This window comes from Dama dama, chromosome 15 (genome assembly GCF_033118175.1).
Source record: "Dama dama isolate Ldn47 chromosome 15, ASM3311817v1, whole genome shotgun sequence".
NCBI lineage: Eukaryota > Metazoa > Chordata > Mammalia > Artiodactyla > Cervidae > Dama > Dama dama.
The window spans coordinates 15,676,565-15,692,944 of record NC_083695.1 but is presented as its reverse complement, the minus strand read 5'-3'; the positions used below and the strand labels follow the sequence as shown (position 1 = coordinate 15,692,944).

Below are 16,380 nucleotides of genomic sequence, written 5' to 3'. Positions count from 1 at the left end.
AATGGGCTTTACTGAAGGAAAACTTTTTAACTGATTTCATGACAGCTGACGTGGGAAGTGGCAAGGGGAGAAGTGGCAAGTAGAGAGAAGGGGCAGGAATGGCTCCGGTGGAGTCATGAGTCCCTTAGAGATGACCAAGCAGAACAAGTCTTGGGCTGAGAAAGCCACCAGTAGAAGATTGAGGACCTCTCTTCCTGATTGCTGCAGTTGCCTGCACATTTTTAGAGGTGTGGCTTAGGAGAACAGCGAATTTGGGTTTTTTCCTTTACCCACTTGGTTGCTGGACTGTTTCTGACTTTGTGTTGCCAGGCAGCCGCCCCCCCCCCCCCCCCCACTATTCTTTTTTTGAGATGACAGGATGGCCATGTGTGAAGCCGTGACTTGAAGATGTCTTTGGCCCTTCCTTGAAGAAGATCCCTTGAGGATCTGTTAAGTTCCAGAACATACCAAGTGTTGAACAAGTTTAGAGGGAGACAAAAGGTAGCCCGACCACTCCTAGGGAAGGGAGAGTCTTCCAAGCCCCTGTGTGTTCCCAGCAGTAAGGTACCCAGGACATGTCTAGCTCCTTGGACCTTGGTTTTCTTATGTTTAAAGCTAGTGTAACCAGTACTGTCTCACGTACCTCCAGATAGTTACAGGATTACTGGAACAATATGAAAACATACAAAGCATTTTAAAAGTTCATGTCTAAATAGGTCAGAAACCAACAGCACAAGGCTGGGATCCACAAACGTGAGAGGAGGTGAGGGACGTGGCTGAGGGTATGTGAGCACATCCCCTGTGCTGTGGCAGACGGGCCTGCCAGATGATCGAGCTGCGGCTGCCCCTGCAAACTTAGAAGCAGGAGTTCTCCTTTGAGCATAGCTTGCATGGCTGACCTTTCCAGGGTCACTCTCAAAAGGCTGTGCAGGCAGTGACCTGCTTACTCAGACGCAAGGCACTGGGGTGATCCCCAGAGCATACATGTATGGAGACTGCCTTCCACCTGCTCTTCGGGCCATTCCTGAGCCAATGAGGGTTCAACCACCCTGCAGTGGCCCTCCAGGACTATTTCAACCAGCCTGACCCAGGGCAGAGAGCAGAGATGCCAGCTGGTGTTCTTAGGGCCCACCTTCCCAGGGTTTGCAGTACCATCAGGTCTCTGTGAGCTTGTGAGTGCTTGATTCATAGCTTTTCATGTGTGTTTGACTCTAACAGACTCTGAGCTTACAAAAGCTTGATTCATAGCTTTTCATGTGTTTGAATCTAATAGATCCTGAGCTTACAAAAGCTTGCACTGAGAAGTGTTGCCCTGAGCAAGAGTTTTGAAAACTACAACCTCCTTCCCCTTTAAGATGTCACCAAGTTCTGAGGCATTCAGTCAGTGGCAGCATACTTCTACCTTTAAGACCAAAACTGAAGCTATTCCCCTCACACTGCACACAGAGTGCATTTGCCAGGTTCTTTTTTTCTAGGGTCTCCATGTCAGACTGCCACAGCAGAACACAAGGTATTGAAATGTAGTTCTGTCCATTACTCATTCATTCATTCTCTAATTTAAAAGGCTGAATATGAAGGCACACTGGCTTTATACACACTACAGAGCCCCGTACTAACTCCTGAATTTGTAATTGACTTTGGTCATTTTTAGGAAGGCCTGCAGTGGTGTGCGGCTGGGAAGGAGGGTTTCGTATGTGCTTTTATATCCCTCTTAGAGGACCCACACCTGTCCCAGTTGCTGAGTTCCACCACCAAGTTCCTATTCTGGGAACACTTGAGCACATCAGAGAAATGAGTGGTTCCATTCTGGCTCACACCACATCACTGATGTACCCCTTAAAGCATGTCCCTGAGTTCATTGCAGAAAACTCTTCCTCCTTGTACTTTCCACAGCAAGGTTAGAACCGTTCCCCCCAGGGGAAAAAACAGTGAGAAGCACCAACTTAATAACCTCCTCTGACCCCTACTCCACCTTTACCATAAGTACATCCAAATCCTACTAGAAAATTAGAAAGACAGATCCCAGTGTATCAGCGGTATAAATAGAACCACTCGGCAAGCTCTGGTGGACGGTGACTCTCCAAGGTGGATCGGGAATCAGCTGGCCTTGGCTGGGCATCACCCTCTAAATATAACGATGAGTTTGTTCAGCCTTTGCAGAAGGGAAAGGTTTTGCCCATCCTAGAGCGCAATGCCCTTGTCCTCTCTACAGGGAGGAGGGACGGGTGAGGGCTCACCTAGTAAGAGCACCTCTCAGTTCCCACCCTAGGGCTGTGACACTTGCCTTTCCGCCCCAGGACTGGGATGTCGGTGAGCCCCGCCAAGGATGCGGGAGTAGGGTGCTCAGCTCGGCCTGTCACACTCCGGAGCCGGCCAGTTATTTACTCAACTTCACTCCCTTCATGAGCTCCCGAGCCCACAGCGCGTCCCCAAGGCGGGCAGCTCTGGGGGTCCTGGCTCAGCGCCAGAGGCTGCGGGAGCCGCTGCGGGGCCTGTCCCTGGCGCTCAGCGCCTCCTCCCCGACTCTCCACCCTCTCCTCACGCCGCCAGTTGTCCTCGCGACAGCTGCGCCCCGCCGGCCGCTGGTGACCCTCTCCGGTGGGTGGGGGTGGGGGCCGACGGGGTCAGCCCTCTGGATTCGGGGAGCTCGGGGTAGGGGGAGAGACCGAGTTCGCTGGGAGTCTGGGGGGAGGGACCGCCTGCCTCCCCTGCCTGGGACTCCGGCAGTGACTGCATCTCCGGTCCTCTCGGCCCCCCACGAGGATATAGAGTCCTCCTCGGTGGAGTCACACTTGAGGAGTTGGGGGGTAAAGAACCCGAAGAAGAGGTGAAACGCGGGTGCACCTTCCCGAGGCTCCGGAGCGCCGAATGGCCGGGGGCGGGGCAGCTGCGGACAGGTGCAGCCGGGGCGCAGGCTCCCTGGCGCGCCCCGCACACTCCGTGACCCCCGCCGCACCCCAGGCCCTCCGCCCGGCCACTGGGCCGGGTCGGGAGGGGCCGCCCGGCGGGCAGACGCTCCATATACGGCCCGGCCCGTGTTACCTGGGCTCAGGCCAGACCGCTCCTTCTTTGGTCAGCGCAGGGGACCCGGGCGGGGACCCAGGCCTTGAACCGGTCGGGGGAGGGGGCTCTGGTGCCCGACACCCAAATATGGCTCGAGAAGGGGAGCGACATTCCTGCGGGGCGGCGCGAGGGGAGCGCCCCGGGGCTATATAAAACCTGAGCAGGGGGACGAGCGGCCACCGCAGCGGACAGCGCCCAGAGAAGTCTCGCTTCCTTCCCACGGTGACCGGGACCGGAGCCGGAGAGCCGCCGGTGTAGCCACCCGCCCAGGTAGGCAGGGGCGGGGTAGGGACAGGAGGACGGGCCCCACCGCGGGAGCCCGGAGATCGCCGGGGAGAGCGCGCCCGCTCACTGCATCAGCCCCCGCCCCGCGTCCTGAGAGCCGTGCCTCCGACCCGGAGTCGGAGCGGTGTGCTCCAAAGAAGAGACAGGAAGCAGCGATCCTTGGGAAAGATCTCCAGACTTATTCCCAGCCCTTTGGGGCAGCTCTCCTTGACACTTAGCGAGTGCCGAGGTAGATGAAAGGTTTTGCTTTAGTCCTCCCCAGAGTTCCTTCCCAACAGAACCAAAGGGCAGTAGAAGGGACTCCCCTCGCTCACCATCAGTCCCAACGGCGCTTGGGCTGTGAGTCTGAAGTGTCATGGAGGTCCAAAATAGGCCATTCGTGCCCTGGTGGAGTGCCCAAGCCCTTTCCACGGCGTCTCCTTCCACCCTCACAGTGGCCCAGCAATCAGGGTTCGCGGACCTTGACCCCCATGCGACGCCAGGGAGGGGCAGAGAGGGCGGTGACTGCAGCGAAGGCAGAGAACTCTCGGGACCGTGTGTCCTGAGTTCCCAGGTGGAGAAACGCTCTCTGTGGTCTCCTCGCAGCAGAGCTCCCAGCAGCGAAGCTCCGCCAGCGCGGCTTCGATTGCTTCCCCCGCAGGATGGCGCCGCGCTGGGGGCTGGAGGCCAGAGGTGTCCATAGGTCCCCGGGGAGGGAGGGCGCTCCGGCCAGCGAGGCCTCTTGCCTGAAACACTGAGAGTCTCCGTGGCCTTCCCGTCCTTGCAGAAACCAGATACCATGTGTGACGAAGACGAGACCACTGCCCTCGTGTGCGACAATGGCTCCGGCCTGGTGAAAGCCGGCTTCGCCGGCGATGACGCCCCTAGGGCCGTGTTCCCGTCCATCGTGGGCCGCCCTCGTCACCAGGTCAGGCTGCCAGTTCCCGGAGGGAGCCGGGCCGGGTCTCCACGCGGCCTAGCCCCGCTCTGCTGGGAACCCCGGTGATGAGAGCTTGGTATATCCGCTCCGCAGGGCGTCATGGTGGGCATGGGGCAGAAAGATTCCTACGTGGGCGACGAGGCGCAGAGCAAGAGGGGTATCCTGACTCTCAAGTACCCCATTGAGCACGGCATCATCACCAACTGGGACGACATGGAGAAGATCTGGCACCACACCTTCTACAACGAGCTCCGCGTGGCCCCCGAGGAGCACCCCACCCTGCTCACTGAGGCCCCCCTCAACCCCAAGGCTAACCGCGAGAAGATGACCCAGATCATGTTTGAGACCTTCAACGTTCCGGCCATGTACGTGGCCATCCAGGCCGTGCTGTCCCTCTATGCCTCCGGCCGTACCACCGGTGAGAGCCCAGGAGCCCCCGGCCCCTCTTCCCGAGAGCCTCGCCCCCCTCCCCGAGCGCCTAGCAGGGCCCAGCCGCTCATCCCCGACCCCACCCTCGCGCAGGTATTGTGCTCGACTCCGGCGACGGCGTCACCCACAATGTGCCCATCTATGAGGGCTACGCGCTGCCGCACGCCATCATGCGTCTGGACCTGGCTGGCCGCGATCTCACCGACTACCTGATGAAGATCCTCACCGAGCGTGGCTACTCCTTCGTGACCACAGGTGCGCGGCGCCCCGGGCTCCCCAGGCGGGCGGGCCGGCAGACCGTGCGCTGTCCCCGGGACCCCGCGCTGAGGGCTCCTCTCCCGCCCCGCTCCCCGCAGCCGAGCGCGAGATCGTGCGTGACATCAAGGAGAAGCTGTGCTACGTGGCCCTGGACTTCGAGAACGAAATGGCCACCGCCGCCTCCTCCTCCTCGCTGGAGAAGAGCTACGAGTTGCCCGACGGTCAGGTCATCACCATCGGCAACGAGCGCTTCCGCTGCCCGGAGACGCTCTTCCAGCCCTCCTTCATCGGTGAGCCCCGCGCCCCCGCCATCCGGCCGGTGCCAGCCCCGCGCGCCCCCGGGGCCTCCCGCCCTCTGTCTCACGCTCCCCTCCGCGGCCCCCAGGCATGGAATCGGCGGGCATCCATGAGACCACCTACAACAGTATCATGAAGTGCGACATCGACATCAGGAAGGACCTGTACGCCAACAACGTCATGTCTGGGGGCACCACCATGTACCCGGGCATCGCCGACCGCATGCAGAAGGAGATCACCGCCCTGGCCCCCAGCACCATGAAGATCAAGGTGGGTGGCGCCCTCCCCCAGCCCCCGGCCTGTGAGGGGCTCCCCGGCCGCGACCGCGCACCCGACAAGTCCTCACTGTCTTACAGATCATCGCCCCGCCTGAGCGCAAGTATTCCGTGTGGATCGGCGGCTCCATCCTGGCTTCGCTGTCCACCTTCCAGCAGATGTGGATCACCAAGCAGGAGTACGACGAGGCCGGCCCCTCCATCGTCCACCGCAAGTGCTTCTAGACGCCTCTCCGACAGCCGCGACTTCTCCCCAGGACGACGAATCTGCTCGCGGCGCAGGCGGCTGACCTCGAGCCACCGCGCGGCAGCTGCTCTCCAACCATCTGCGTTACCGCTGCCGCAAACTGACACGCTGTTTATAATGTGTACATACATTGTTTACCTCATTTTGTTATTTGTAAAACGAAACCCTGTGGAAGGAAATGGAAAACTTGAAGCATTAAACTCAGCCGTTCTGTTTTGCTGCGTAAAGGGGTCTGTTGTGTTTATTTGCGGGGGCGGGGAGCTGTGGGGGTCGGGGTGTAAAAGGGACTCCGTCTTCCTCCGTCACTTTTCACAATACCCTAAATGAGTGCAGGCCTTACAAGGCCGTGAGTTAAGTCTTCCGCAGCTCACGGCCCTCCCCTCTGGCTCAGCTCTATTCCTCAGGCCGGCACCCGCGCCGTGGCCCGACTTGACCTTGGGGCGTGTCCCCTGCAGGGCGATCTGCAGGCGGCGGCGCGGGGGCGGCGCTCGGGTGGCCCGGGCGCGCCGCGGGCAGGGCGCTGACCGTGGTGCTGGCCCGGGATCCCGGGCGCAGAGCGCGCTCCCGCTCCACCCGCGGCGGGCGTGGCCTTACTGAAGCCGGGTTCCCTCCTGAATCTGAGACCTAAACTGAAAGGGGTGCGTTCTGCATTTGAGGAACCAGTTCTCCTTTGTTAAGTGAAGATAACCACTTCTCGGGAAGGCCTTTGCTTCGTCTGGGTGACGTAGCGCCCTTTCCAGAGTGGGGAGGGGAAGGAGCCGCGCCCAGAGGTGGAAGCAGGCGAGAAAGGACCAGGTGAACGCTCCAAAAGAAGGACAGCGCGGCCTCAGCGGGGACAGGCGTGGGGAGCGGGCCAGCGAGGAAATGCCTTCAGGGAAGGAAGCGGAGACCGTGCTGAGAAGAGGTCTGCAACGGAGAGGAAGCAACCCTGCTCCACTCCTGCAGAGTCTGAAAGGCACAACACAAGGGAAGTTTGTGTTTCTATGAGAGAATTCCTGGGAATTCTCGAAATTCCTGGGAAAAGTGTTTCCTAAACGAAATAGATTCTGACTCAAAGAAGGTAATACATTCATTCAGAAATATATTTATAGGAATTAACAATACAGCTATATTCTATGCCATCTTGCCACGTTTATGCTCTCCTTTTACGGCCTTTTGAGAAGCTTCAGGAATCATTGAAGCTTCCAAGGTAGGAATACTGCCAAACCCAGCTATCAAGAGAACCCGTCATTCAGTAGAACTTAGGATTTTAATAAAACAAGCAAATGATACCAAATCCATTGAAAACCATCTATCTACCCGGGGTGGACAAAGATTTAAAAATGGGCTAAATTCTAGTCTTTCAGAGGAACGCAAGTTTTACTGAAAAATATCAGAATTACATGAGTCAGCTAAGTGGCAGGTTAAATCTTTATTTTTTTTTTTTAAACCAAAACCCGGGTCTCTTAATTAGAATTTTAGTAAGATATTTAAGGCAGTAATGAGCCATTTCTCCTGTGATCATAATCATCAAGTGACTAACAGAAGTTTTCCTCCTGCCTCGTCTTTGACAGTTTTCTTCTCCTGAAAGCATGTACAAACTTTAGAAATTATGTGGTTTCACTGGAAGTGTGCCAAATGACCTTTCTTTTTCTGGTACTTCTTTAAAAAGAAATGAACATCACATATTTCATTAGTTTTCTGTATCTTTCCTTCTCTCAAGTAGTTTGTGATTATAGTTATTTGGTAAATTGTGTTACCTATATTAGACTTGAGAGAAGATTTTTGGTGTGGTGTAGAGTCAGACACGACTGAAGTGACTTAGCAGCAGCAGCAATAAATACTTTATATATATTCCCTGAGTGGAATAGACTTCCCTTGTGGCTCAGGAGTAAAGAATCTGCCTGCGATTCAGGAGACAAGGGTTAGATCCCTGGGTCAAGAAGACCCCCTGAGAAAGGAAATGATAACCCACTCCAGTATTCTTGCCTGGAAAATCCTATGGACAGAGTCGCCTGGTGGGCTACAGTCCATGGGGTCCCAGAAAGAGTCAGACACAACTTAGCCACTAAACAACTATATATATATATATATATATATAAGACTATATATATGTATATATGTATGTATATATAAGACTATTTTATATGTATAGTTATATATATATATATATAAAACTATACATATAAAATGCACATACCCACTGTGTATAGAACATATCCACATCTTTGTGCTGGGAGAGGAGAGAAATAACTATTTCCAGCAGCACTTATGTGTGTTTGCAGTAGGAAGAAGTGAGAAATTGCTGTGTGGCAACAGTGTACTCACACTAGAGGGAATAGTGTTATGGCTGATTTCCCAATGAAAAGCCATCTCAGAGCTCCAATTTTTGGACCTGTGAGAGAATTGAAAACAACAAAAGACTTTCTGATGATCACTTATGGTGTGTTTCCTTAGACTTGGCAAGTCTTATCAGGGATCTAACTGCAGTTATTTTCCTCTATCAAAATAAATTGCCACAATTTTTATTCACACCAAATCTATTTTACTGGTGCTCAGTTGAAGAAACAAGAGCAAAGAAGAAAATGAGAAGAGAGGCTATGTCAGGATTGAAAAGAAGGATTAGACTGAGTGGGAAAAAATAGAAGAATCTGGGATTGGAGTACACCTTGGCTTTATAACTTAAACCATTGGAAGTTATTAATATAATCAGACCATGGAATGTCAGGGTACCTCCTAGATGCATTAATTCCTGAATTGTCCCCCAGATATGGCAGAACCCACAAGGGGTTCATGAAATATTTTATTGCCCTTCTACTCTGTGCAAGGGGTACAGAGACAGCTAAGATGTGGTTCCCTCCTGGGAGTTTGTGTCACTACCCCGCCATCACCGGGCACTGATGCCTTGACTTGGATCACCATAAGACTTGTTGGAGGAGCTGGCGGGAACAGGGAGGCCACCCTGGAACATGACCACTGGATGCTGTGGACTTGGGACTTCTCTGCTCTCACCACCTCCAGGCTGGCTTCCCTTCCACACAGCCCTGTTCTCTGACAGGCTGGATGGTTCCAGATATAGATTCTTGTGGGGAAGCATCCCTCAGTGTACAGGAGAAGGACATAGAGTATGGCCACCTCTCATCCAGCAGTACCTCTGCCCTGAGGACAGAAGGCAGAGAGGGCTCAGGCCATAGGCCAGCCCTACCTCTGAGGGCACTCGTGTGGCCAGCCCACCTGCATGCTTTGCTCCTTTTCTGTCTTGCCTCATTTGTCATTTCTGTTTTCTCTCTGCCTGGTACTGTCCTTGAAAGTTATCCCCTTTAGCACTGTTGATATGTCACAGTTCATTTGGGGAGTTTCCACAAGCTAATGCTCTGTGTCTGGGCTGCAACTCAGAGAGAAGCTGAAAAGATTTGCTTTGATGGCACTCTGGTGAGGTGGGCAGCACGGTGATTCCCAGGGCTCCGGGTCCACTTGCAACCTTGTCACCTACAGTCAGAGCCACTTCTCCAAGCAGGCCCAGGGCTGCAACTTCTGGAATTGGCATAGGGTGGCAAAAGCAGCTGGAGGTAGCCAACGTGAATGAGCAGCAAGGGCCCCTCACTAAGGGTGGCTCTGTTGCTGGGTGCAGAGTCCTGAGCCTGTTGCTTGACCCTGCCTCTGCTTGTCAGTTTCTTGATGGCTTATCCTAATGAAACAGAGCAGGATCCTATGGAGTCTTCCTAGAACAGACACTGCCCTCTCCACCACATGCCATCTGCCTGCCTCTTGTCTGTAGAAAAAACTTCAGCCAAAGAATAAATTTAATCAAAGAAGTGAGAAATTGCAGAAGCAAAGAAAGTAGTCAAAGAGGATGGTATAATAATAATCATTAAACAAAATCAAAGACTTTAGGTCCTCCTTAAGGGTTATAGGTAATATTCTGAGCCATGTTCTGTGAGCTGTCTTATAGATACTGAAACTGCCAGCAGGTGGAAGAAGTTAACTACATGATGACCAGGTGTAGCCATGACATAAGCTGCCACAATTCCAAGAAATGGGTACAAGTCAACCCTGGAACCAAAGATGAACTGTACTGAAACAATCTAAATGACACTGATCAGACCACTGCATGACCGATTTCAAGGTGACTCTCGGAGAGGGCAATGGCACCCCACTCCAGTGCTCTTGCCTGGAAAATCCCATGGATGGAGGAGCCTGGTAGACTGCAGTCCATGGGGTCGAGAAGAGTCGGACACAACTGAGCAACTTCCCTTTCCCTTATCGGACCCTATTGTGCTGTTTCTGCATGTATTAGATTGGTGCAAAAGTAATTACAGTTTGGCATTGTTGAAATTTGCTATCTAATATTGGAATACATCCTTAAATAAATGTGGTTATGTTATATACCATTTTAATGTTCATTTCTTGCTCTATGCTTTTTGCTAATGACTTACTACTTTCTTTCATTTTATAGGTATTTTAGACTATGGAAATGATGTTAGACAAAAAGAAAATTTTAGTTATTTTCTTATTTGAGTTCAAAATGGGTCATAAAGCAGGAGAGACAACTTGCTACATCAACCATGCATTTGGCCCAGGAACTGCTAACAAATGTACAGTGCAGTGGTGGTTCAAGAAGTTTTGCAAAGGAGATGAGCGCCTTGAAGATGAGCACAATGGCCAGCCATTGGAAGTTGACAAACAACAATTGAGAGCCATCGTTGAAGCTGATCCTCTTCCAACTACATGAGAAGGTGCCGAAGAACTCAACGTTGACCATTTGACCCTTTGGTCATTTGGCATTTGAAGCAAATTGGAAAGGTGAAAAAAGCGCAATAAGTGGATGCCTCATGAGCTGACTAAAAATCAAAACAATCATCATTTTGAAGTGTCATCTTCTCTCATCCTGCACAACAACAATGAACCATTTCTTGATTGGATTGTGACGTGCAATGAAAAGTGAATTTTATATGACAACTGGCAATGAGCAGCTCAGTGGTTGGACCAAGAAGAAGCTTCAAAACACTTCCAGAGCCAAACCCTTTTTGCACCATAAAAGGGATCATACTCACTATTCAGTTATCTGCTAACCCACGAGAACTGACCCACTGTGGTACTGGATCAGCAGGCCAGTATCAGTAGTGGATCAGCTGGTCCACTACTGCTGATCTGATCCACTACAACTTTCTGAATCCCGGTGAAACCATTACACCTGAGAAGTAAGCTCAGCAAATCGATGAGATACACTGAAAACTGCAATGCTCACAGCCAGCATTGTTCAACAGAAAGGGCCCAATTCTTTTCCACAACAACACCCAACCGTACATTCCACACCAATGCTTCGAAAGTTGAACAAATTGGGCTACGAAGTTTTGCCTCATCTGCCATGTTCAGTTGACTTCTCGCCAGCCAACAACTACATCTTCAAACATCTCAGCAGCTTTTTGCAGGCAAAACACTTCCACAACAAGGAGGTAGAAAATGCTTTCCAAGAGTTCATTAAATCCCAATGCTCAGATTTTTATGCTACAGGAATAAACAAATGTTTCTTGTTGGAAAAGATGTGTTGATTGTACTAGTTTTGATTAATAAAGATGTGTTTGAGCCTAGTTATAATGATTTAAAATTCAAGGTCCAAAACTGCAATTGCTTTTGCACCAACTTAATAACCCCTCCCTCTGCCTGTGCATCCCTGAAGCTCCCCTTTCAAAGCTCTTGCCATCTGATTGGCAGGGGGGAATTGGCTTTTGGATGTGAGTGTGCTTTTTCTGCAGGTCACAGGCCTCCAGAATAAAGCAAGCTTTCCTTTCTACCAACACTTGCCTCTGCAATATTATCTTTCGATGATGAGTGTCCAGACTACAGTTCAGTAGCACTGGTACTGAACAGTTTCTGGGGGTGGTGACCACATGAAAGAAAGACTGTGAAATGTGCAAAAGTGATGTTGTAGTTCTCAGAGGTGCCCGTGGAATCAGGATTGCCTTTCAGATGACAAACACTGGGCTTTCCTAAGCATTATTCCCATGTAGATGGTTCTGGTCCCTGGACCAGAGGAGCTGGCCTCGGGAGTAGTGGTCACTCTACATCATGAGCCAAGGGGGCCCTAGTACCCCTGGATCCTCGCCCACCCCATCCTTCCTAGTTTCCTTTACAGGACCTGTACTAAGTTCCTGTAACAAGTTACCACAAACTAGGTGGCTTGAAACAATAGGAATTATTGTGTTTTCCCCAGAGTTCTGAGTGCTAGAACCCCAAATCTAAGCTGAGTTTTCTCCTTTTGAGGTCTCTCTCCTTGGCTTCTAGAAACTTCTTCCCTCTTGCCACATGCGTGTCCACACTTCCTCATAATATAACATTCTGAAAAAATAAAATACTCTGTTTCCAAATACAGTCACATTCTGAGATCCTGGGGGTTAGGACTTCAGCATATGAATTTGGGGTGGTGATGACACAATTCAGCCCACAATAGGAGCAACAATTTAACCCACTATAGAAGAGGTTACCATTAACATTTCATTTTATTAGTCTATGCATCTCTTATGTTAATATTGTACTGGTGCTACATGAAGAACTTTCAAACACATTAGCTCATTTTATCTTTTAAAGTAGCTAGGATAGGGATTATTATTCTGCTTTTATAAATGATAACAGTGAGGTCTCAAGACTGAGTGACTTGCCCAAGTTTATAAACAGTTTATAAATTAAGTTTATAGATTAGTAAAAGTAGCAAACACTTTTGTAACTCCTGACACTATTATTTTCTTTTTTAAACTATTCATTTTCAATTTTGATGTACCCTTATATTTTATTACCCTTATATTTTATATACATTTCTTGTAAATAGCATAGGTTGAAAAGTTTTTCTAGCCTGAGAATTTTGTCTTTTAATTGAGACACTTTGTTCATTTATATTCAATGTGTTTACTGGCATATTTAGGATTAAACCTATCACTTTACATTAGCCCACCCTGTTAAAAATCTAAAATTAATCGTATCTTTACCCTCTTTGTGAGGGTGGGAAAGTTGCTCAGTCATGTCTGACTCTTTGCAACCCCATGGAATAGTCCATGGAATTTTCTAGAACAGAATTCTGGAGTGAGTAGCCATTCCCTTCTCCAGCAGATCTTCCCAACCCAGGGATTGAATCAAGGTGTCCCACACTGCAGGCAGATTCTTTACCAGCTGAGCCACCAGGGAAGCCCAAGAATACTAGAGTGGGTAGCCTGTCCCTTCGCCAGCAGATCTTCCTGACCCAGGAATCGAACCAGGGTCTCCTTGATTGAAGGTGGATTCTTCACCAGCTGGGCTACCAGGGAAGCCACACAGGGACCCTTTGAGGCTGCTAGCTCATCTGTTTGCTTTCCTTCTGACTTGTCACATATTTTATTCTACTTTATAAATCCCTATGTATTATTATTTATCATACATCAGTCATGGTTTTAACCTCCTCAAAGACTGTAATTGTTTTATAGAGTTGAGGTTCCCTTGCATATCAATAATTTTTTCTGTTCATTTCTTCTTCCTATAGGTCCCTCCCAAGGGAGATTATTTCCCTTATGACTGAAGCACAGTCTTTGGAATTTCCTTTCATGATGAAGTGTTGGTTGTGAAATCTTTCAGTTTTTGTTTGCTTGTTTACTTATGTTCTTATTTCTCCCTCATTTTTAAAAGACACTTTTTTCCTAATATAGAATTTCAGGATAATGGTTATTTCTTTGTTGTAATGAAGATGATATTTCTCTGCTCTCCAAGTGCCATCATTGTTGGTGAAAAGTCAGCAGTCAGTCTAGACCTTCTTTGAGGGAATCTACATTTCCATTGCCCCACATTCCAGCTTAAATTTTTTTTTTCTCTTTGTCTTTGATATTTTGCAGTTTCTCTATGTTGTATCTAAAGATAGGTTTCTTTTTACTTAGCTTAAGCTTTTGAATATGTGGATTCCTGTCTTTCAACAGGTTTGGGAAATTATCAGCCTGTGTTTCTTCAAATATTGCCTCAATTCCATTTTTTCTCTCCTCTCATTCTAAAGAATTGACAGATTGGGTTTCACCAAAATTAAAATAATTATTCACCAAAATAGCTCCACTAAGAAAATGAACATTCAAACCATGCACTGGCAAAACATGTATCTGACAAAGGGTTGGTAGCCAGGCTATATAAAAATCTAAAATTCAATAACAAAGACAAAAATGCGATAAAATAGGCAAAATATTTTAAACAGACACTTCACAAAAGAACATATAAATGGATGATAAAATAAACATACAATCATGCTCATTACAATGGCTATTGTAACAAATAGAACAAAATAACAAGTATTGGCAAGGATATGGAGAAATTAGAATTCTTGTGCATTGCTAATGATAATGTAAAATGGTATGGCCACTATGGAAAATATTATGGCAATTTCTAAAAAAATTAATGTTAGAATTACCATCAGACATGGCAATTCTACTTATGAATATATACTCCAAAGAAATAAAAGCCAGGGGTTCAGAGTTATTTACACACCCATATTCATTGCAGCATTATTCCCAACAGGCAAAAGGTAGAAGTGGCCCATGTCTGTTAACGGAGAAATAGGTAAATGAAGTGTGGTGTATATGTACAATGGAATATTATTTACTCTTAAAAGGGAAGGAGATTCTGACCCTACAGCATGGATGAGCCTGAAGACATTATGCTAGGAGAAGGAAGCCAGTCACAAAAGAACAAACACTATTCTATTCTGCTTATAGGATGTCGCTAGAGGAGTCAGACTCACAGAAAGTAGAATGGTGACCATCAGGGGCTGGGGAGAGGGGAGTGGAGAACCACCATTTAACAGGAACAGAGTCTCAGCTTGGGGAGATGAAAAGTCTCTGTGGATGGAAGGTGGTGGTGGTTGCACATCAATGTGAGTGTGCATGATGTGCAGAGCTGGACACTTGCAGATGCGTAAAATGCTAAGTTTAATGTCATATGTTTTTTACCACAATTGAAAAAAATGATAAGCATATGAAAAAGTGCTCAATGTTTTTAGTCATCGGATAGATGCAAAATAAAAGAGCAATCAGATACTTCTATATATTCACCATTGTGGCTAAAATGAAAAAGATTGGCACTAAAATTTTGTCAAGTATGTGGAGCAACTGGAATTCAGCCTCTGGGAATTGTAAACTGGCACAGCCATTTTGGGGAACATTTGGGAGTTTCCTATAAAGCTAAACATACACCTGCTCTAATACCAGATAGTGCTATTCCTAAGAATTTACCCACTAAGATTAAAATTATCGTCACAAAAGGACTTATACAAGAATGCTAATAGCAACTTTATTCATAGTAATAAAATCTGGAAATAGACCAGGTGTCCACCAATAGACATATGGATAAACAATCAGGTACAGCTGTAAAATGGAATATTATTCAGCAATAAAGAAGAACAAACTACAGATTCACATAACAACATGAATGGATTTCAAAAACATCCTAAGTGAAAAAGAAATTTACACAGAAACATATGTACTGTTGAACATGACTTAGCGACTGCACAACAAATATATACTGTGATATTCCATTTATACAATATTCTAGAATAGGTAAAGCTAGTCTATGGTATAGAAAAATATCAGAGCAATGGTTGCCTCTGGGAGTGGCATGGAAATTGAAAAGTGGCATGAGGGGATTTTTTGGAATAATGGAAATGTTCTATATCTTGATACAGGTTGGGATTACAAAGGTCAAATACAGTGACTGTATGATTAAGATCTGTCCACTTCATTTTATGTACATTTTATTTTTATTTCTTTTTTTTTTTAATTTTTTTTATTAGTTGGAGGCATTTTATGTACATTTTAATCAAAAGAAACAACTGCAAGCAAAAAATAGAATGTCAGAAATTCTGATACTTTCTACATTAATTTTTTTTTGTATTTTTCTTTTTAAGATGTATATCTGAATTACATCTGAGTTACATAGGATAATTTCCTTTAATTGATCTTTCAATCTTCTTCTCACTTACTTAATCTCTTGTTAAATCCTTTTGTTCAGTTTTAAATTTCTGGTATTAAATTTTTAACTTTCAGAAATTTTTTTTAAATTTATTTATTTTTAATTAAACGACACTTGCTTTACAATATTGTGTTGGCTTCTGCCTTACATCATCATGAATCAGCCATAGCACTTTTAGAAAATGTTAAAAATGATTTTACTACTTTTCAAATTAACTAGGTCATATTTGTATAGTTTTCTGTCCTGTGGATATTTGTTAACTTGTCCCTCACTTCTGTAATAGAGCAAGCGTGTGACTCTAACAGTCCTAGTGGCTGAGGTCTTGGAGTTTGTGTCTGCCACCTGCTGTTTTGGTTCTTACTCATACCACCCTCTTCTGTGTGTGCCTGACAGTGCTGTGTTCAACGTCTTTGAAGAAACCCAGAACAAAGATGATTGTCCTCGGAAAGGACTGTATTTGCTTCTGCCAGGGATCTCCTAGGATGCTACTAATCTGAGACGATGTGAAACTCTATCCATAGGTCTCTTGGTCCCCCTAGATGGCATGGGCTGCAAATATACGAGCGAGCTCAGCCTGACTTTACAGCTCCCCGGGAATCTGCACCCCATGCCCCTAGCACGCACTCAGCAATAAGGCCACGGGCTTTTCAGACCCTTGAGTTCCACACGGGGCAGGG

The 16,380-nt window shown here is 47.8% G+C and overlaps 1 protein-coding gene across 1 annotated transcript; it reads left to right on the top strand.

The window, feature by feature from the left end:
• Positions 1-3,013: 3,013 nt before the first annotated feature.
• Positions 3,014-5,965, top strand: ACTA1 (actin alpha 1, skeletal muscle). Its single transcript, XM_061161524.1, has 7 exons — positions 3,014-3,312; positions 4,094-4,234; positions 4,340-4,664; positions 4,769-4,930; positions 5,032-5,223; positions 5,319-5,500; positions 5,587-5,965. The coding sequence occupies exons 2-7, from the start codon at positions 4,106-4,108 to the stop codon at positions 5,728-5,730; spliced, it is 1,134 nt and encodes a 377-aa protein (XP_061017507.1). The 5' UTR covers positions 3,014-3,312; positions 4,094-4,105; the 3' UTR covers positions 5,731-5,965.
• Positions 5,966-16,380: the final 10,415 nt, after the last annotated feature.